General features: G+C 44.4%; 3 protein-coding genes across 3 annotated transcripts; 1 reads left to right on the top strand and 2 right to left on the bottom strand.

Annotated features, from left to right (window-relative positions):
• Nucleotides 1–1,229: 1,229 nt before the first annotated feature.
• RhiXN_07177 (uncharacterized protein) lies at nucleotides 1,230–2,174 on the bottom strand (the record flags this gene model as incomplete). The annotated part of the gene is made up of 1 exon (XM_043326993.1): nucleotides 1,230–2,174. One exon carries the CDS (start codon nucleotides 2,172–2,174, stop codon nucleotides 1,230–1,232), a length of 945 nt encoding a protein of 314 aa, XP_043185465.1.
• Nucleotides 2,175–10,090: 7,916 nt separating this feature from the next.
• RhiXN_07176 (Retrotransposable element Tf2 protein) lies at nucleotides 10,091–12,500 on the bottom strand (the record flags this gene model as incomplete). Its single annotated transcript, XM_043326992.1, has 2 exons — nucleotides 10,091–10,976; nucleotides 12,487–12,500. 2 exons carry the CDS (start codon nucleotides 12,498–12,500, stop codon nucleotides 10,091–10,093), a joined length of 900 nt encoding a protein of 299 aa, XP_043185464.1.
• A 189-nt stretch (nucleotides 12,501–12,689) lies between these two features.
• On the top strand, nucleotides 12,690–21,091 carry RhiXN_07175 (Retrovirus-related Pol polyprotein from transposon; the record flags this gene model as incomplete). Its single annotated transcript, XM_043326991.1, has 2 exons — nucleotides 12,690–18,979; nucleotides 19,009–21,091. 2 exons carry the CDS (start codon nucleotides 12,690–12,692, stop codon nucleotides 21,089–21,091), a joined length of 8,373 nt encoding a protein of 2,790 aa, XP_043185463.1.
• Between the last annotated feature and the right edge of the window lie 17 nt (nucleotides 21,092–21,108).

Raw genomic sequence — 21,108 nt, 5'->3', positions numbered from 1 at the left:
TCCTTTTCCTTTCCCTCTAATCACCCTTCTGTGACTTTTGTCGGTATTAGCGATTCAACTCACGAGTCCTGCTCGCATCCCGGTACCCCAGAACCCGCCCACTTACTACGCAGTGAATGCTCCAGTTCCTGCTGGTTCATTTCAAGTATACACGTGCTAGGATAACATATCATTCGGATTTCTACGACTATGTACCATACGACAAGCATGGTTTAGAACCCTAGGTTTTGCATGTGCATTACTGGGGAGCAGATACCATGATTTCGGTCCTAGGCCTCCAGATCATAATATAACTTTTTGAAAGCCACCTTAAACTAGATTTGAGCTACTGAGTACGACTCATTCGCACCCACTTCGCCTGCATTCCACTAAACCCCATAGACATGGGATTATCTTCACCCAATCGTCGTTTTGTCGAACTTTTGTTCTTCGTTATACCTATAGAGGGAAACATACCCGGCTTCTGTAAAGATACACACCACATTGATGCTCCAAACTAAGTAATACTTCCATCAGCTTGCCTTGTGCAAAGGCAGATTTCAACAAGTTCCAGCAGTTTTCCTGAATAAAAAAAATTGACTTGGAAAAGCATCCTTCACATGTTCAGCCTAGCAATATGTATCGGAATAAATTACAGATGGAATTCGGACTAAAACAGCCGTACACAAACGTATTCTACGAGTTAGTTCAGTGTCAAGAACAGAGAAGTGATGAGCAAAGGGAATGAATGTTGCGATACGTCTATCTACCCGAACGTAAATGATTATCTTTGTATCTAAAGTAGGACAGAGAGTGTGAATAAGATAAAACTCCAGATTAACAAGGCATGCGGGACAGCATTTATTATGGCTATTCTTTGTACGCCATATACAATTTCTTCTCGGGCTTGAAAATAAATCGACTATAATAAAGAGAGAGTTGATATTGAGCTGTAGCGTATATCTGATATGAAGATACCCACCGCATCGGCCGCGTGATCACCAAGGTTCTGGGACTCATCGAGTAGGTAGTACGCCGAAGCCACAGATGTGAGCGCAATCAAAAGAGAAATATGAGGCAATGCTCTAAAAAAACAGCTCATTTGCTTGCTAACAAGAAGCGATGCACTGAAAAAGTGAAGTTCCTTAGTAAACGAAGAAAGGGGTCACCAATTATACATACATTACTAATACGCAGGACTGTGCGGATTTCGTGGCTATTTGTCGGTCAATGATCATGACACTCGTGAGTTAACTACCCACCAATTTCGCCACTTGCTTCCATTCTTTTTCGTTGGTGGCTTTGAACTTCCTCCATTCTTCTGTATACGCGATTCTGTCGGCCCATGCTCTGGAGCATCGCCCCAAATGCGTATGGGGTCGTTTAAACATAAGTTTCGCAATGAAGGCATACATGCCTACAAAAATAGGTGGGTTGTCGGTAATACTGACAAATCTGTCCAGTCGTGCATCCGTTGTTCCGTATTTATTGATTACACGACTCTGTAGGATCAAGTTCCATAACCGAGCTACAGCGTAGGTTTTATGGATGTCGCCGCCACTACTGAATGATTCCAGAGACTTCAAATGTGTTTGAATCTGTTGTACAGACATTGGAGAAGTTGACCCCTCAGAGGTTAGAGCATCGATAGCATTGCTCGATAAGACATGCTTGAGCAAGCGAAGATCATCCGGGGTGGAGAAGCGAGGCCCAGGAAAGTTCTCCATATGAATCCAATACTCGTGCTCGTGTTTTGCGCGAGTGGCGCCCTTGAGCGACTCAGGAACCTGCCCAGCAGCCCATGTAATCGCCTTGGATTCATGATCAACTACATAGTAATCGATTTGGCGCCCTAGAACGTATAAAAATATAGTGATCTTCGCATCCTCTGCAGGTCTTTCGCACCGATCTAGGATACGATCCGCAATGATGGAGTGAGCGTCGGTCAGAGTCTGGGTAGAGACAATGCAACCACGGTACGATATAGGCCCACCCTCTGGGTGAACCACAGTGCCTATCGGCGGGGCCGAATTGTGAATGCTAAGGGAAGTTGTAGGCTGGGAAACGGGGTTATTTGGAATGATTGATAGCGCTGATTCAAGTTCCTCAATTTTGATGGATTGGGCTGGAATGAACCTATCAAATTCGGTAGGAGCCTTGGCAACAAGAGTGTACGGCGCAAGGTGTGATGGCATGACTGGAATGTGTGGTGAAGTTACAACTGCGCTTAGCTGTAGAGAAAGAGACGAAGAACTGGTACTGCAGATTATGAGAATGGCTCAACATTTGTACCAGAAGGTGGGCAATCGATGCACCAGGCAAGGAAATTTGATCGGCGCGATCCCAATATTTATGATTGGGGCCGCCTGTCACACCGCATTCTCCGCCACCAGCTCACAACAAGCTATAAAACGAATGATTGCAGTGTGAAAATCAAATGAACAAAAGCACACTAAAGCGGGTATTGTGAGGGGACAGGGTAGTGGTAATTCAGGAGCAAAGTAGGCAACGATGAAGAGCACAGCCCCAATCGATTATTTATAACTTTATAAGTATCACAGCAAATGCTATGATTCCCAACGCTTTCACCCTAAGTACACACAATAAAGCTTTGGAAGCTGATATTTCAGATGGATAACATATTATCGTATTATGGTTTTGTTGAACTCTATTATCCATACATGTATAGGCTATTGGTTTCACAAGCCCCACCTGTGGGTGGCGTACGGCAGTAGGATGACACATGAAATCTAGAGTATCACTCCAGGCTTGGTGCACTAATTCAAACACGATCCAATTGTTCCAGACATCCCCATAGTGGCACATACACGTGCACAGTATGCCCACGCATGTCCACCTCTGCGAGCAACCAGCGCGAATACCTAGTTACTCATAAAGCTCGTAAGCGGAACTTGAATTTCGCCCTCAGTCTGCGTGTTGACTACAGGGCTTTAGTAGATTTGACTCAAATCTCCTGAATCAGCAGTCAAGGGCGCTTGATCAGTGCACCATTACTAGCTTCGGGTTGATTTACAAGATTGCCATAAAAGTCCAGCTTTGACCCTGTTCTACTTAGGCTTGTAGAATCAGGTGTGATGTCTACCGGGTTAATCACGTTGGTAAATATACGAGACAAGAGTACTCTTGGATAATAAATACGCCAGAAATAAGATCTATGAGGCGGTCAATCGCAAGTGAAGGTGTCCACCAAGTAAACGTGGACTTTCGGGACTATTGATCAAGCCTTCGGGTGTTGTCACCGTGTATCATGGATGGGGCCAAGGCCCAAAACCTAAACTCTGGATCCATTCCTCGATATTATTGAGGCGACCGCGAATATTCCATGACTCCGTAAACAATGCTCTCCATTGTTTCGATTTCTAGAAACTGAGTTTGAACTGACGCTGATCAATAATGTGTTTAGAAGTAGCTCCACGCCGGGCCTAACGTGTGGTCATGGTCAGGGGGATGCGCATGTTATTGTATCAGGACGAAGGTGGCAACTCTTTTCTCTTTACAAAGGAAAAAGAACGAAAAAGAGCCGAAGAGACGGATTGGAGCATATAATTTACCAAAAATGTCTAAAAGGAGCATGAAAGAGGCAAAGATAACAACAAGAGTCTCTACCTCGAACTCCCCCTCTGGCATCATAGGGTCTAATTTAACGCTTTCCTGAACACATTGATGGAGTTCACAGTGAAACTCAAAAGCGCAAATTTTCCATAATCGTGAGGCTCATTATACAGTACACTGGAAAAAGAATGGACGTTTTACAACGAAGCCCCGCGCACCGCGCAGCAGTAAAACAGCGACTTAGCCCGAGCATGAAACGAGGCATATGACTACCGACTGTGTTGACTGCGCTCGACCTCCTCCACCATCCGGCCTCACACGCCGAGTACCGCGGCACGCCCTTGTATGTCGCTTTTACCCCGCTCACCATCCCGCAAGGTCGTGAGAGCTGGTTTGGTACGCTCGCCCAAGAGCCAGTCTCGCGGTCGAATACCCCGGTCTACTCTCGCTACTTCGCAACAGCGGGAACTCCCTAAACCTCACCGGTCTGGGCCTTGTAGCCAACACAAACGAGCGGGCAGAGAATAGGTTAATATTTTGTACGGGTCTTGGTTTGTACTATGTCTGTGAGGTTTTACTTATTGTCCACTACTGTAAATACGAACGTCGATGGCGACCGTGTCGCCGAGGTAATGACAATCCGTAAAACACTCGATTGTTGTGGTTCCAAAGTAAAGACAGTTTTTAGAGAATCCCCCCGGGACCTTATAAGGTCAACGGGGTTCGTACATGAGTAAGCGGAATAATCCAAACGAGAGTATATAGTTAGAAATCAGATACAAACAATACGGAAACGAGAGTGGGCCGAGGTGGTAAGTCGGGTGAGCGTTGCCGACTTGATTATGTAAGGGGATCGCATATAATGGAGTTAATATACGAATATCGTGCATTCCTTACAATGTCCTGACTAAGTAGCAGTGATTCTATACTTAAGTGCTTACGCACAATAGAATCACGAATCACCATTTCTGGTGGTTGGCACCAAACTCTCTGACAGTAGTCTATCAATTCAGAGACCATAGCCATTGGAGACGGGGATGTGTAGCGGTGGAAGGGATGGGTCTCTGTGCATGCGAGTACGTGCTATATACATGCGTCTGGGGAGCATACCCCCGTGTGCCCCCTACTCCACCGTCTATAGATCTAGCGTTTCCTTTATTTATGAGCGCCCGTTAATAATTAATTAGTTTGCGTTTATAGGGCAAGCTCAGATATGCTACTGAACTTGCTCAAATTGATAATAGCTAACACCAGCGATTGTTCGATTGTTCGATTGTTCGGTTTCCGAATCAATCCGGATCTCGATGAATTGAAGCACAACTATTCACCGTGACCAAGCTCTTATCTTAACACGAGAGCAATACCACTTATGTACATCAACACCCTGTCTGTTTATGGAAGTTACACTAATCATTCAAATATCACGTCCCTGCTTTCCCTCCAGCAAGCACTTCAATCCATGGACCGGAGCTCGCGAGTGCCGAGTAGGATATTCTGAGACCGTGCTTTTTGTGCCTGGCATTCTGGTAACTCAGGAACTTGCTGTTAGTTAACCCTTGTGACACCCGGATCCGGAGCGCTCGGTTTCCCCTGGCCGATGCATATTACGCTTTGAGGGTGTTCAGCAAGAACTGCCATGTGTGATATGCTCAGTTTTCACCCCACAGCTGGTATCCCATATCAAGGTTCGGTTTTGTTATTCTTGGAAAATTAAAATCTGTGTGTTCACTCCACCCCCGAGGGCGGTAGACCAAATACTAAGCTCACTGACTCAATCGTGTGAGTAGCAGTCGCTGCCCAGACATACAATGCTAATCTTTATAAACTTGAAAACTTTAATCCAAGAGTGAGAAATCTTCGCCTTATTGTTCCCGCTGAAATGATTGTATATCTATAACATTTTGAATGCGAATTACTTAACCTAACTTTCGGCCTTGTCTTGATATATGCTCATGTGTGTATATAAGTGAATTCGAGTGTTTACATATAAGCGATCATGGTTACAAGTGTCTTATGGCTCTCGACGTGGTACGAGTGGTACGGCCCGGGGCCGCCAAAGGCGGCCGGGGGGTGTCGGCCGGGCCACGCAAGACAGTGTCTTACGCTCCGGTGCTCTGGCGGTCGTGAGACATGCACGATATGATCTGTCGCCAGGTACCAGTTTGGTCTGGGCGATCCAGCGCACATATGTACCGGATGGGGGGTCTGGGGCACCCGGACGCGAGCCAGCACTCGCGGGCGGGTGGGCCATCCCTAGCGACAGCAACACACACCAATGCATATTCATATATGCGTGGACTCAGGGATGGTGGGTGGGACTTAAAAAGAGAAAGGGCGCGTCGATAGACCGAACGCGCTATGGGATGTGGTAGGCAACGACCAACATCCAATGATCACGTGGCCGCGTCACTCAGCCGTCGCATCCTTCGCGCAAGACTAGGCTCGTGGGTCTCCGCAGGCTCCGATCCACAGCCTCCAACTGTCCGGATCGAAGGCTTGGGGTGGCAGAGAACCATGAGCGGTGATCTGTGTCGTTGATAGGGATGGTGGGCGGGACCTAGATGCGGAGTCATATATGAGTGTCGTGCTCGGTGCATTACTCAAGGTGGTAAAGACTAGGGACTAAAACGGTCAAACTAGCTTTTCTAAAATATGAGTTGTATACAAAACACCCGGGAGAAGAGATGTATTGTGCCATGAACCTGTTGCCATCCGGGCCTCTGCATTGGACGCTGCGTTAATTCTCTTATGGCGCTTTATGCGCTGACGAACAGGTCCGCCTGGTACGGTACGCTTGCATAGAGTACTTGAATATGGGGTGGAAGGATGCATTAGTACATATAATGAGAAACCGAGATAGTTCACAAGATATTATACATGATATATGATATGTATCGACTTAACAAACAAGCCGCAGCGGCACCAGATTTTATACTGCACATATAATCAATTTTATAAGGATGATTACATGAGCCATTACGGATTCAACAAAGCACCGACGCAAAAATCTCCGCCGAGCAGCGCTCGCTCCAACCCGCAGCGACCCGCACCACAGTCCGGTTAATGACCGTGGCTGTGGCAGATCGCGGGTAGATATTGTCAGTTAACCGTGATGACCGCCTAACCGGCGCGGTTTGGGAATGCAAGATCCACCGCGGGTTTACCCGGTTAACCGCGATCCGTTTTAGTCCCTAGTAAAGACGGAGTTATGTGAGATGGCCACGTGACTAGCATTTTTTTTTATTCATATTTAACGAACTACATGCGAAACAAGGCAAACCGCTCACAGAACCGAGGCAAACTATGCTAAGAGAAACAGAACGAGAAAGAGAAGTAAAAGGAAAACAAAGCGGGGCGACAAGCGAGGTAGTAAGCACGGCGTGGCCATGAAGACCTATTACAGGGGCCATAAGGGCGTGATAAGTGGTGTGTCTTAAGGACGGGGGTGTGGCGGCCGTAAGGGCGTATGGAGCGGTCGTAAGGACGTGTGGACATAGGCGTAAGGCCCTACATAGGTTGAGCGGTTGCCGGCGGATCTCTACACTTCCCGATTCCCGACTTGAGTATGAACTCAGATACTGCCTCCAGTCCCGGCAGTGTTCCGAAAATCTCCTCCCAGGAGCGTTCAGGCGATATGTCAGTGATTATGTGCCTGAATCTTTCCGTATCCGGGCAGAATATGAGTAAATGCTCGGGCGTTTGTGATGGTTCGCCGCATGAGCATTGCGGGTCGATGTGAGGGTGAAAGCGAGCGTTGTAAGCCCCATAGAAGCCGTGTCCGGTGATGAATTGAAAGCCACGTGACTAGCAACCTCCGCTCTTCGGTCAAAGCATAGCAGATGAGCGCCTCCGCGCTGCAGCTCACCTGTCACAATTAAAGCGCGGAGTCGAGAAAGCTCAGAGAGCCTAAGAGCTATGATAATCCCTAAAAGTACTAGAGATTCGCATCGCATCCGGATTTTGCCAAGGGCCCGCACCACAGAACCCAAGGGGGTGATACACTGGGAGAGCGAATTAAAATGATATGTCAGATTTGCTGACACTCCGCATAAAGCGCGGATTTTCAAGTTTATGTTCAAAAAAAAATCCGCACTTCCGGGTTTCACCGTGCTGGTGATGAAGCCTCTTTGTAGCGAATACGCGTGACGAGTGAACAAAGTCGTGAACTGATCGTTGGTAGTAATCAGTTTCTGTATCCTCTGTACTGTACCCATCGTAATACCTTTGATCTCCATCATCATACTTAAGTAATGATAAGCTTGCTTATAGCTTCTCAATTAAATCCCCATCTTCTCTGAAGTTCCCCAGGGTTTTCCAATAAGGCGACTTAGCTCTGAGGTGCTCCAGAGGACGCTGGAGATGTTTGGAGATGTTTGCTCTAGAGATCTCTAGAGATCTCCGGAGCGCTCTGGAGAGTTCTGGAGTTAAGTGATCCTTTTGGAGAAATAGACGATTTCGTTGGGAAGTGACTTTAAGCTTTTTCAAACCGAATAGAGCACCAGGAAATCAAGATAACTAAGTGGCCAGAGGTATTTTCGGTGCGCATCACAATGAGACAGGGGGGTCGGCTTATGGGGCACTGGGGTGCAAGGTTGGAGCGTTTCTGGTTAGACCTATTTGGGTACATAGGGAAATCAGGCTTTGGTCACAGCAACAACAAGCAAAACTCAACAGCTACGAGAATTCGTGTAGTACATTGTATATACACTAGGCCACAAATCAAATGGGACATGTGACTGTGATACAGGAAAGTAGTCATTGCTTGAAAATGGTTAAGATATGTAGAATACATCTACTAATAAAAAGTATTACTATGTACATGATACATCCAAGTGCAAAATATGAGAGAGATTGGATAAGTACAGCTGTAGATATGAACCAATGTGTGATTGTGAGTGTCCCATTTGTTTTGCCAATTGTACTTGAAAAGTCAGTGTCCTGTAAATTTTGTGCTCCCAAGCCATTTCCTGGACAATTCTTGTCAAACAAAAAGTGCAAAAGGACTGAGAAGTAGGCCTAGTACCTATTTGCAGAATATTAGCACCCAAAACAAAGCCTGTGCTACTAAAACCAGCTAACTTCAAGAGTTCACATCCTCACCCCCTCTTGCCATGCTACTCTATAACAAGCAAATGAAATAACCCAAGATGCTACTGACACATACAGAGAGAGGTGATAAGTGTATGTGCCTGAATAAAACAGGATTTGAGGAATAAAAAATGCATGAGAGGCAGAAAAGCACAGACTTGCTAGAAGCATCTTAAGTGCATCAGTCATAGCATATGGAAAAAGAAGTGCCAGAGGTCCTAAACATAGCAGAAGTGTGCATTATGTACCAGTGAGTATGTGTACAAGATCTCAAGCTTATAGCTCTAAAGCCTCAGGAGCAATGGACCATGCAACTCAGAAATACCCACAATGTCCCTTATTTTTTATGGTAAGTGGGCTCTGTGAACATGCATGGTCCATTGCTCCTGAGGCTTTAGAGCTATAAGCTTGAGATCTTGTACACATACTCACTGGTACATAATGCACACTTCTGCTATGTTTAGGACCTCTGGCACTTCTTTTTCCATATGCTATGACTGATGCACTTAAGATGCTTCTAGCAAGTCTGTGCTTTTCTGCCTCTCATGCATTTTTTTATTCCTCAAATCCTGTTTTATTCAGGCACATACACTTATCACCTCTCTCTGTATGTGTCAGTAGCATCTTGGGTTATTTCATTTGCTTGTTATAGAGTAGCATGGCAAGAGGGGGTGAGGATGTGAACTCTTGAAGTTAGCTGGTTTTAGTAGCACAGGCTTTGTTTTGGGTGCTAATATTCTGCAAATAGGTACTAGGCCTACTTCTCAGTCCTTTTGCACTTTTGTTTGACAAGAATTGTCCAGGAAATGGCTTGGGAGCACAAAATTTACAGGACACTGACTTTTCAAGTACAATTGGCAAAACAAATGGGACACTCACTGTCGTACACCACTGTAAGGTGGGTACTCGCTAGTGGTGGGCGCTTAAGGCCGTAACTACTACAGACACTGCTTAAGTAATCTACTCTAAGGCTATACTACTTAGCGCTTAAGGCGCTCTACTACTAACTACTGTCGACAAAGGGGCCTTAGGCCTGGGAGGTGTGGTGAGTGAATATAAGGGGTAACTTCTGGGATAACTAAGGCCGGCTACTTAGCTGGCTTCTGATATCCTCCTCTAATGAGTAAGAGACGAGGTAAAATCAACTTGGGGTCTCCAAGCGATTTCCCTGCTGTATATATAGACAAGAGTACAATATTTACATGGTCAGTGCGTATGGGAAAAGAAGAGTTCGTGTGAAAAGAGAAGCGTGCTGCGGGCTGCGCAGAAGCGTGGATTAGCCCTAAGCGCCCTTGGCACGGCATCTCGGCGCGGCATCTCGGCATGATAAGCGCCGAGATCACGTGATCGAAAAACAAAAGATATTAAGTCCGTAAAAAATACTAAAATTATCAGAAAAATCGTGCGAGTCTGATGGTATATGTTAGGAGGTTATAACATTGCCCCCCCCTTAAAGGCTCTTGGCGGAGTCACGAGCCTTTTTCAGTCGCGACTTGTTGAAGCGTTGGATCTCCTCTTGGCTGTTTTCTAGGAGTTCTTCCGGTTCCCAGGAATTGTCTTTGGGGCCATAACCCTTCCATTTGATTAGGTAAAACCATTTTCCTCGTTGTCTCCTGGAGTCAATGATTTGTTCCACCTCGTATTCCTCCTCCCCTTCTATTGTCTCCGGGGGCGGTCTATCTGGGAATGGCTGACTGGGGGATTCGTGAGCCTTGGATAACAATCCCACATAAAATACGTCATGGATTTTGAGGGTCTCTGGTAGTTTGAGGCGGTACGCGTGACTGGATACCTTCTCTAATACCTCAAAGGGTCCTAGTCGCTTGGGGTCTAATTTGTTGGAATTCGTCCTAAGTTCTACGTTCTTTCCATCCAACCAGACTTTTTCTCCAATTGAGTATACTGGTATCGTCCCTTTGTTCCCAGACATCTTTTCCTTACTCATCCTCAGGGCTGCCTCCGCTTCCTTCCATTCTTTTGCCAGGGTATCTGCCACTTGGTCGGCTTCTGGAACGTTTGCTGGAATGTTGGACGGGTTCATGACGGGGTTTCGCCCAAAAACTAACTCAAAGGGTGTCTTTCCCGTGGCGGAGTGCTTGGCGTTGTTGTAGGCATATTCCGCTAGTGGTAGCCAGGAAGCCCAATCTGAGTGGTCCGCTGCAACGTACGATCTTAGGTAAAACTCGATGAACTGGTTCACCCTTTCTGTTTGCCCGTCTGACTCCGGGTGGTACGCTGATGAGAAGGATGGTTTCACTCCGAGGCGTTGGTAGAGTGCCCTTAGGAATTTTCCGGTGAACGTAGTTCCCCTGTCCGATATTGTTCTGACTGGCAACCTGTTATGGATATGACATTTCTTCTTTAATCTGTACTTATTTTATTAATTACACTAGTAATCTCACAGTAAATAAATGAGATAAAGATGCGAACTAAGGTTTTCAAGGTCCCTCTATCCAATAGTGACCTTTACAAAACCTACAAACCCCAGGAATACCCTTAATATGCAATGCCTTTTGCATATATGCTGTTTTCTCACTCATTTAAATATATATAAATTCAGCTGAGTAGATAAACAGTAACAAGTAATATTTCTCTTGTTTGTAGTATTTATTATTCAAGATTCTATCTTGTGGCTACACACAGAAATATTCAGGGTCCCCCCTGTCGCATAGGCAAGTGCTCCGGCGCTTAATCAGCCCTTAAGCGCCGACGCACTAAATGCGCCTTTTCTCCATCACCCGGGCATCCCACACTGCCGAATCGCTTGCGCTTAGGTGCGCATGTTTGCGCGCTCCAGAACGCTGGGTCAAACTCCCAAAACGGACAACATTTGGTAGAGTTATGCCCCATTTACTGTAAGTACCCAATGCAGAGGTATCCTACCTTTGGGACTGTTTACTCCAAGGATGAAACACTTAGCCTTGGGACATCTAAGGACCCACACAGGTAAATACTGCCTTGGGGCAAACATTGCCTTGGGGCAAATATTAGGATCTGTTGTTTGTTTACTATGTACCAAGGTATCGGCTCCCTCAAGTGTTTCAGTTGCCACATGTACCTCCTGTACCCCCTCTTGGTATCAATCATGTATATACTTGTTTGTGCGCCTTCTCAGGGTATAAAAGGACCCTGTGAAGACGCTTCTAATGCATCCTACTTTTACTCTTATATATTGACATATACACACAAGCCTTTAACAGCTTATCTGCGCATTTACTTTAGTGATTGACTCACTGTAAATAGCATAGGAGGTTATTCGGCGCACTAAGACCATAGGCCAGTCCCAACAGACACAGGGTAACCTATTAGTGTACTTACTGCGACCCTGTGCCCCTTGACTGTCACAGTTGTTGAGTTCAACATTGAGTATAGTGCGACAATACTGTAAGGATTGTTGTGATTGAGTGATAGTGTTTCAATCCACCATACCCCTTATATTGTAGATAGCTTTATCTACAATATCTCATAAATCCTAGATATATTTTAGGTAAACCCCATAAGTCTTAAGTCTTACTTAAGCATATATAAGTCCTATACTTATTAGGCAAATCCTATAAATCCTGTACATTAGTCAGGTAACCCTCTTACTTAAGGTACTATCCTAGAGACCTTAAGTATACATACCCTTAGTCACTTAGGCTTAAGTAACATTAGTCTAAGGTACTATACATAACCAACCACCTGCACTTCATAGTTGCTAGACTATTTGTTAGGAGTTGTTATTCCTGATAACCTAGCCTATATTGTGCATATATTCTGTGCATATATTCTGATTCTTAATACTAGTTCTTAGTTATTCTCATATACATTTTGTATATAGTAATTCTTTCTTACTCCTGTACTTACACGACTCTTAACATTGGTGACCACCGCAGGGCATAGTGTTGGTTATCTTTAATTCTTACCTGTAATCTTTTGTACAAGCTTTCACACTTTGTATACACATTCTAATTGTGGTACTCTACTAACATTCTTTTATGTCTAGAAGATCAAGTAGACCTGCATCCTCTAATAGGACCCCTTGGGACACAAGACTTTCAAGAGAAGGTATGCCTAGACATAGTACCCCTAGAAGCTCTGTGCTTCCTAGAGACAGCATACCTACAGATAGTCCCAACAACCCTTTTGGACCTACTAGGTACCCTATTGAGCAATCCTCTCCTGAGGAACTAGTGATTCCCCAACCTATCCAACCCTATGAATCACCCATCAAGCCACATGCTTCCATGCCAGCCTTGGAAGACCCTCAAGCAGGACCTAGTAGCTCAAGAAGGATATCTCCTCACTCTCATAAGTCATCATCCAGACACTCTCCAAGATTGTCTCCTTTGGAATATGAAGCTAATCAGGAAGCTAACAAGCTAGCTAAGCCAAGTTCTTCTATAAGGAAACCTTCACCTTTTGGTCATAAGGCTAGCTCAGCTACCTTCCAGAGGATGATACCTGTATTTGGACTCCCTGATATAGAGATGTTGGAACCTTCCTCTAGTAAACCTCAGCCCTCTGAGCCTATGAACTCTCATGAGCTTAAGAGATCTAAAGGAAAAACTTCTGAAGCCCACATATCTAAGCATAGGGAAACTCAAGCTGCCTTACTGGATCCTAATGATAGGTCTTTTACTAATGACCCAGCAATCCAGAAGTACCTACCCTATTCTCCTTCCACTACCTTATACCCTTTAAATGAAGAGTCTCCAGGAGAATTCAACTATCAGCCTGACTGTACCCAAATGACCTCTTGGTGCAGGAAGAACCCTCAAGCTAATAGCTTTAGGAAAGTCTACAGGCAGCTAGGAAGAGTATTCTATCATGTGGAGATACCTCCAGCCCATGAGAATCGCTACCCCTCACCTTCTTGTGAGCAATGGGCTTCTCACTACTTCAAACTACTAGATACTGTAGTAACCTTTAGACCTACATGTCGCATCACTACCAAGTTGGTTCCTGCTCAAGAAATCAACCATTGGCCTGAATATGGTAAGTTACACATAGATCTGAATAAACTAATCAAGAGAACTGTTCTTAGCGTCTATGACATGGAGGAGCTATTGCCCATTCCTGAATGGCCAGAACATGACTGTTTATTCACCTCTCATTCCTTTGAGGTAGCTGCTGTCACTTATAGGGATCAGATGGAGCGTTTCATTCAGAAGCTATATGAGATCCTTGGTAGACAACTTCAGACTGGACCACCTTCCCCCGTCATCTCTGCAGGACATCTCAGTGAGGTAGAACCTGGACAAGAACACCTTAGGGATAGGACTCTACAACTTAAGCAAGATATGACCCTGTTAGTGCCCAAAAGTTCTAGAGCCTCTTCTGTCACTCCACAGGAGGCGGCTCAAGAAAACTTACTAAGGAGTCTTATCAAGCCCACAAGTCAAGTTACTATTGCTAGTCCTTTACTTCCAGAACCTCAAGTTTCTCCTCCAACTGTAACCCTGCACACCTCCAGTAGCACTCCTCCAGGACAACCTCCTAGTAGTCTTCATTCATCCAAAGCCTCTCTTACTGTTACTATGCAACCTAGGTATTTAGGACCTGATAATGGAACCTCACTTATTCCCTCAGAACCTTTACCACCTCCTCCTAGCTCTATTGCTACTTCTTCCTCTAGATCTATACCCTTAGGAAGAATACCAGAGGAGTCACCCCATGTAACATTACAAGTCCCACCTACTTTAGAAAGGACTGAGAGACTTAGGAGAGAAGCCACTAAATCTCTAGGACCTAGACCACCTACTCCTAGACCCACTGTAGTCCCTTCCACTAGTTCAGAAGAAACCTTACCATCATCACCTAGAGGTAATGCTAGTGTTCCTATTGCACAACCCTCAGCTATACCTCCTTTCAATATACAAGCCCTTGAAGACTACATCAACAATCTTTCAGATGGAAGTATAGATGGCTTAAGTTCTTCTGAATCATCAACTGGAAGAGACCAAGTAGCCCCAGAACTAATAGCCCCAGCTACTCCTGCTGATTCTATTACTTCTGTCTCAAGTGCTGCTACTCATACCATGCAAATCCCAGTAGCACAGTCTACTCCCAGGATTAGAAGCCAAGTAGAAGAGGATAATGTTAGGAATATACCTTATAATCCACCTTTAAGCAACGCTGCTAGAAGAGTTAGCCTTGCAGGCCCAAGTATTCCTCTTAGAGATCCACCTCCACATGCTAACTTTATTAATCGCAGATCTTCCTTGGGAGCAAATCGGCGATCCTCAGGAAGACCAGCTATACCAGCTGAATCCTTTACCAGAGTATCTACAATCCCAGAAGAGCGCTCCTCTAGACTAGCTGAAAGTGCCCACAGGAGACCTACCTCCTCTCCTGAATCAAGAAGAACTCCTCTAAGTATCCATACCAATTTACCTTACTTACAGGAGCAGCCAGCCCCAGCTACTAGAGAAGAAGCCAATATGAGTAGGAGAGGAAACTTCTTAGCCCCTCTACTAGCACCTGTCCCACAACTTCAAGTACCTCCAGCACCACCCATTGACAGGACTAGGTTACCTCCTCATATTGTAGGACGTATGGTCTCCTCTAGAAGGTTTAGTGAGCTGTTTAATGATCCACCTCCTAGGGATCAACTTAGAGATAGACTAGCTCCCTTAGCTGAAGGAGGAGGAGGAAATGACCCACCATATGATAGCAATGAGGGAGATTTTGATAACTCTGGTAGAAGAAGGAACAACCCACCTAGAAGGAATGGAGGAGGACCTCCCAACGACCCAGAAGATCCAGGAAATGAACCATATGCTCAAGCAAATGCAGCTAGAGCTAGACCTTTCAATCCAGCTCCTGTACATTTTGATACTAAGCTGAAACCTGACATAATCCCAGAGTGGGATGGAGACACTAAGAAGCTGTCGCGCTGGATGACATCCATCAACAACATAGCTGAGTATAGTAGCTACACTAGAATTCAGCTGGGACAGCAGATTCCTCTCAGGTTCACAGGAAGAGCTCTTAGATGGTTCAATGCATTAGATAAGGACTATAGGCGAATTATAACTGAAGATTGGCCAGCACTTAGGCAAGCTATCACCATCCACTTCATGAATAGGACCTTCCTGAACAGAAGCAAGAATGAAGCCATGCGCATCAGGTTCAGGGATAAAGATCACTCAGAAGAGACTCCAGAAGACTATGTCATCAGGAAGATGGAAGCTCTCACTATTGTCAGTGACTGGACTGACTCTGAATTAATCTTTGAAATCATGAATGGTGCTCCTAAGTCCTGGACCACGCATATAGACACCTCAAGAATAGTCACTTGGGAAGACTTCCTTGATAAGATTGCATGGCATGAGGAGGACCTTTTGGGAAAAGATTCTTCTCATAACTCTGACATACAGCGTCAACTACACCAGATGCAATCTACTCTCAAGAGACTAGAAGGAAACAGGCACTCTAGGCCAAGTGCGCGCTCACACTTAGCAGGATCCAAACCAGTAGGATGGCATCAAAATAATCCTCCACCAAAATACCCTAAGGATGACTCTACAGTATCTAAAGGTAAAACTCCTAAAGACAAGAAAGCTAGACCTTGTAGACACTGTGGAAGTATGATGCACTGGGATAGAGACTGTAAGCATGCCAAGAAGAACTCCAGATTTGTGCGATCACATATGGCACAAGCAGATGATGATGAATGGGAAGCACAGGAAGCTTATGAAGATCTCTGTGATGAAGCCTACCTTGATGAAACAGAATATGACACTGAAGGAGAAGAGTCTGTTTCTGAGGAAGAGCAGGATTTTCATAAGCCCCTTCAGTCATTAGCTGTCTCTACCTCCAGCGCTAAGCCCAGCTCTGGATCCCAGGAGGAACAGCATGGTCTGGAGGGGACCACTGTCAGCCAGGGTACTAACTCTGCTGACCAGGGCAGTAAGGAATCTGATTCATCTGTATTTTCTGGATATGTACAACCCAAGCTCCCCACTAGGAAGAGCCTTAATAAGAAACTGAAATTGGCCAGTAGTCATACAACTATTGCCAAAATTGGAGAAGAAATCACTCTCAAGCGATTAATGTCAAGACCACCAGGAACTGCTTTCTTTGGATCCAAAGCCACCATCATCAAAGGTTGGCTTCAGACAAATAATGGACCTAAGAAGCGCATCACCTTTGACTCAGGATCAGAGATCACTCTCATTAATGAGTCAATACTTAAAACTCTAGATCCATCACCTAGAGTGCGCATTGGACAAAAACTCAAGTTAATTCAAGTTACTGGGAATAGTAGCTTATCACAGTATATTTCCCTTCCTATCATCTTTGATACTGAACAAGGATTAGTTAAAATGATTGTAGAAGCCTACATAGTTCCTAACATGAACACACCCTTTATCTTAGGAACAGACTTTGCATCTCAGTATCAACTGTCATTAGTTAGGAATGGAGATGGAACAAGGATAGTTTTTGGGGATACAGGACGTTCTATTCCTGTGGAAGAATCAGATTCCAGCCCAAGAATTGACCAACAAGGTAATACCTTTATGGTTGAAGTTGCACAAGGATTCATCAAGAATTCTGAGAAAATCAAGATCTCTAAGAAAGCCTACAAAAAGCGACTCCAACATAGGAAGTTACCTCCCAATACTGTCAAAGTAAAAGTCTATGAGACAGTTACTATTCCAGCGCATACCATCAAGCTCATCAAAGTCAAGACAATATGGAAGGAAGGTCAAGCCTCTGGTTTTATGGACAGATCTTTCAATTCCCATCGACAAGAAGAACATCTGTTTGCAATAACAGACTGCCTGATAGATAGGAACAATCCCAAGATTCAGGTTTCTAACCTATCAGAACATCCTTTAAGATTGCAAGGAGGAGAGATTCTTGGATATATGCATGATCCCAACGAATACCTTGCAAAGGAAAAGGACATTACTAAGGAAGAAAAAGACAGCATTATCAAGTATGCTACCTTAGTACAAGCCATGGTGCAGAGGAAAGCTGAAGAAAAGCCTACTGTGCAAGAAGAGGAATTAATGAAGTCGCCTGAAGGAGGACCTAAGACTGCTGAAGTACCTGACCCAGAACCTGTCCCTTCAGATAGATTTCTTCAAGAAGTTAATTTCTCAGAACATCTCACCCCCAATCAAAGGGCTAAACTAGAAAAGGTTTTGCGCAAGCATGAGTTAGCCTTTGGATTAGATGGTAGACTTGGTACTCATAACACTCAACTGGAAATTAGACTAAGGCCAGGAACTAAAGAAATATCTCTAACCCCTTACCATGCTTCTCCAGCTAAAAGAGAAGTCATTGACAAGCAGATTGAGGAATGGCTTAAACTTGGAGTCATTGAGCCATCCAAGAGTGCTTGGGGATTTCCTGTCATAGTAGTCTATCGCAACAGTAAACCCAGATTATGTGTGGATTATAGACGTCTCAATGAAGTAGCTGTACCAGATGAGTATCCCTTACCAAAACAAACTGACATCTTGCATGCCTTGGAAGGAGCTCAATGGCTTACTACCTTAGATGCGCTAGCTGGTTTCACTCAGCTAACCATTAAGGAAGAAGACAGAGAGAAACTTGCTTTCAGATGTCACAACGGCCATTGGCAACCTACCAAACTACTCTTTGGATATAGGAATGGACCAGCAGAGTTCCAGCGTGTCATGAATAGGATACTTTCAAGATTTCTATGGCAATTTGCCCTAGTATACATTGATGACATAGTGATCTATAGTGTTGAGTTTGAAGACCATTGCAATCACTTAGATCAAGTCTTAGGAGCTATTGAAGAAGCTGAAATCACCCTATCTCCAAAGAAATGTCACATTGGATACCAATCACTACTATTGCTAGGACAGAAGGTATCAAGATTAGGTCTATCAACCCACAAGGAAAAAGTTGATGCTATCTTAGAGTTGGAACCCCCTAAAAATGTTCCTACTTTACAGACTTTCCTAGGGATGATGACTTATTTCTCTAGCTATATTCCCTTCTACTCATGGATTGTAGCGCCTTTGTTCAAGCTTCTCAAGAAAGGAACAGCTTGGTCTTGGGAGGAAAAAGAACAACAAGCATTTGAACTTGCTAAAGAGGCCCTAGCATCTGCTCCAGTAATGGCTTATCCTATTATTGGAAAACCTTACAGATTATATACAGATGCATGCGACTATGGCCTTGGAGGAATATTACAGCAAGTCCAATCAATCAAGATAAAAGACTTAAAAGGGACAAAGGCATACAAGTACTTAAGGGGGGAATATGATAAAGGAAACCCAGTTCCCAGAATGACAATTCCTGCTTCCAAGCAGAGAGACGACGTGACTGGGGGGATACATGGGATAAGCAAGACTTTGAAGAAACAACTGTACAAGTAGAGCGAGTCATTGCTTATTGGTCAAGGATTCTAAAAGAAGCAGAAAGAAACTACTCCCCAACAGAGCGCGAAGCATTAGCCCTCAAAGAAGCACTTGTGAAATTTCAGGTATACTTGGAAGGAGCTGAATTTGTTGCTATCACAGATCACGCCGCTCTCACTTGGAGCAAGACTTACAATAATGTCAACAGAAGACTCATGACATGGGGCCTAGTATTCTCAGCCTACCCAGGAATGCAGATTGTGCACCGCGCAGGAAGAGTACATGACAATGCAGATCCTATCTCAAGACTTAGGAGGAGAACCCCATATCATACCAGCCCTCTGGCAGATCAATCGACTCCACTCAAGCTCAATATGGAGGAAGACCCATTAAGAAACCTCTACAAGGAGATAAATGAACGTTTTGAAGAGAAACTTCTTAGAGTTGCAAGCGCATTCACCCAGAGTTACAAAATTGGAAATAGTCAGAAGCCCATCAAGAAGTGGATACCCACACCGGCAGAAGCTATACCTTATCAAACAACTACCTCATACTCTGTGGAAATATCAATAAACTCAGAAGAAATCACAAGGTTCATAGAAGCATACAAGAAGGACTCCCATTTCAAGCAAGTGATGGAAGAGTTCAAGTCGCACCACAATCCACTCAATCCACCCTTCCATCAATACCAGATAGGAGATAATGGATTGATCTACTTTATAGATTCCCAGGAAAAGTATTGGCTATGTGTACCTAGGGATCTACAAGTAGATATTTTGAAGGAAAATCATGATAACCTTAATCAAGGAGCACATGCCGGTTATGCTAAGACATATCATCGAATTGCTTCTGTTTACTATTGGCCTAAGATGGCTAGAAGCATTCAGAAGTATGTACACACTTGTGATATCTGTCAGAAAGCAGGACATCGACGGCATGGACCCAGAGGATTCCTTCAACCTTTACCTATTCCACAGCAACCCTTTGAAGTAGTATCAATGGACTTCATCATGGATCTTCCACCAAGTAACAACTACAACGCTATCCTAGTTATTGTGGACAAACTAACTAAGTATGGACATTTCATCCCCTGTACTACTCAGATAGATGAAGTACAAACAGCGCAACTGTTCCATGATCACATATGGTGTCACTATGGTTTACCTCGGCAAGTAATCACTGATAGAGACGCTAGATGGACAGGAGCCTTTTGGGGTCACTTAGTTAGTATGTTAGGAATTCGGCGAGCACTCACCACTGCACATCATCCTCAGAGTGATGGACAAACAGAGATACTTAATCAAACTACAGAAGTAGCAATTAGAGTATTCACTAACCCAGCTAAGGACAATTGGAGTAAGCTTCTACCAGGATTTGCGCACTCATACAACACAGGTGTGCATACATCCACACAACAGACACCAGCCTTTCTACTCTGCGGATTCCAGCCTCTAACATCAGCCGACTTACTGGCTCTCACTTCTGAGAACATTCCAAGACCAGCCCAAGAAAGTCAAACAGCTGAAGAATTCAAGGAATCCATGGAATTAGCACAATCATTAGCTAAGGACGCTCTCAAAGTAGCTCAGAATTATCAACAGAAATACTATAATTCTGACAAGACACATGTTACCTTTGAGCCAGGAGATTTAGTCTTAATCAATCCCCATTCCTTAAACTTACTCAAACATCAGTCAGGGAAAGGGAATAAGCTAAATATGCGTTATGAAGGACCATTTGAAGTTATGGAAAGCATATCACCAGTAGCATATAGGATAAGATTACCTGCTAGCTATTGCATACACCCAATCATTAACATAGCCCACTTGGAATCTTACAAGGCATCACCCCCAGAGTTTGGAAGCCAACCCACTCAGAATATACCTAGAGGGGACTTCCAACAAATGCCTGAATATGAGGTGGAAAAGATAGTAGAAGAAAGAACAATCAAGAAAGGCAACAAGAGGATTAGGCAGTACAAAATCCGTTGGCTTGGGTACAGCTCAGAACATGATAGATGGAGGACAGAAAAAGAATTAAGGAATGCTCCAGAAGTAATCCAAGAATGGAAGCAAACCTCTGGCTCCACTATCCATCCCAATCACAAGAAGAAGAAGGAGTTCTAAGCTCCACATGGCTTCTT

Source organism: Rhizoctonia solani, chromosome 13 (genome assembly GCF_016906535.1).
Source record: "Rhizoctonia solani chromosome 13, complete sequence".
NCBI classification, from domain to species: domain Eukaryota; kingdom Fungi; phylum Basidiomycota; class Agaricomycetes; order Cantharellales; family Ceratobasidiaceae; genus Rhizoctonia; species Rhizoctonia solani.
The sequence above is the reverse complement of the archived record's forward strand: the minus strand, read 5'-3'. Positions and strand labels throughout refer to the sequence as shown.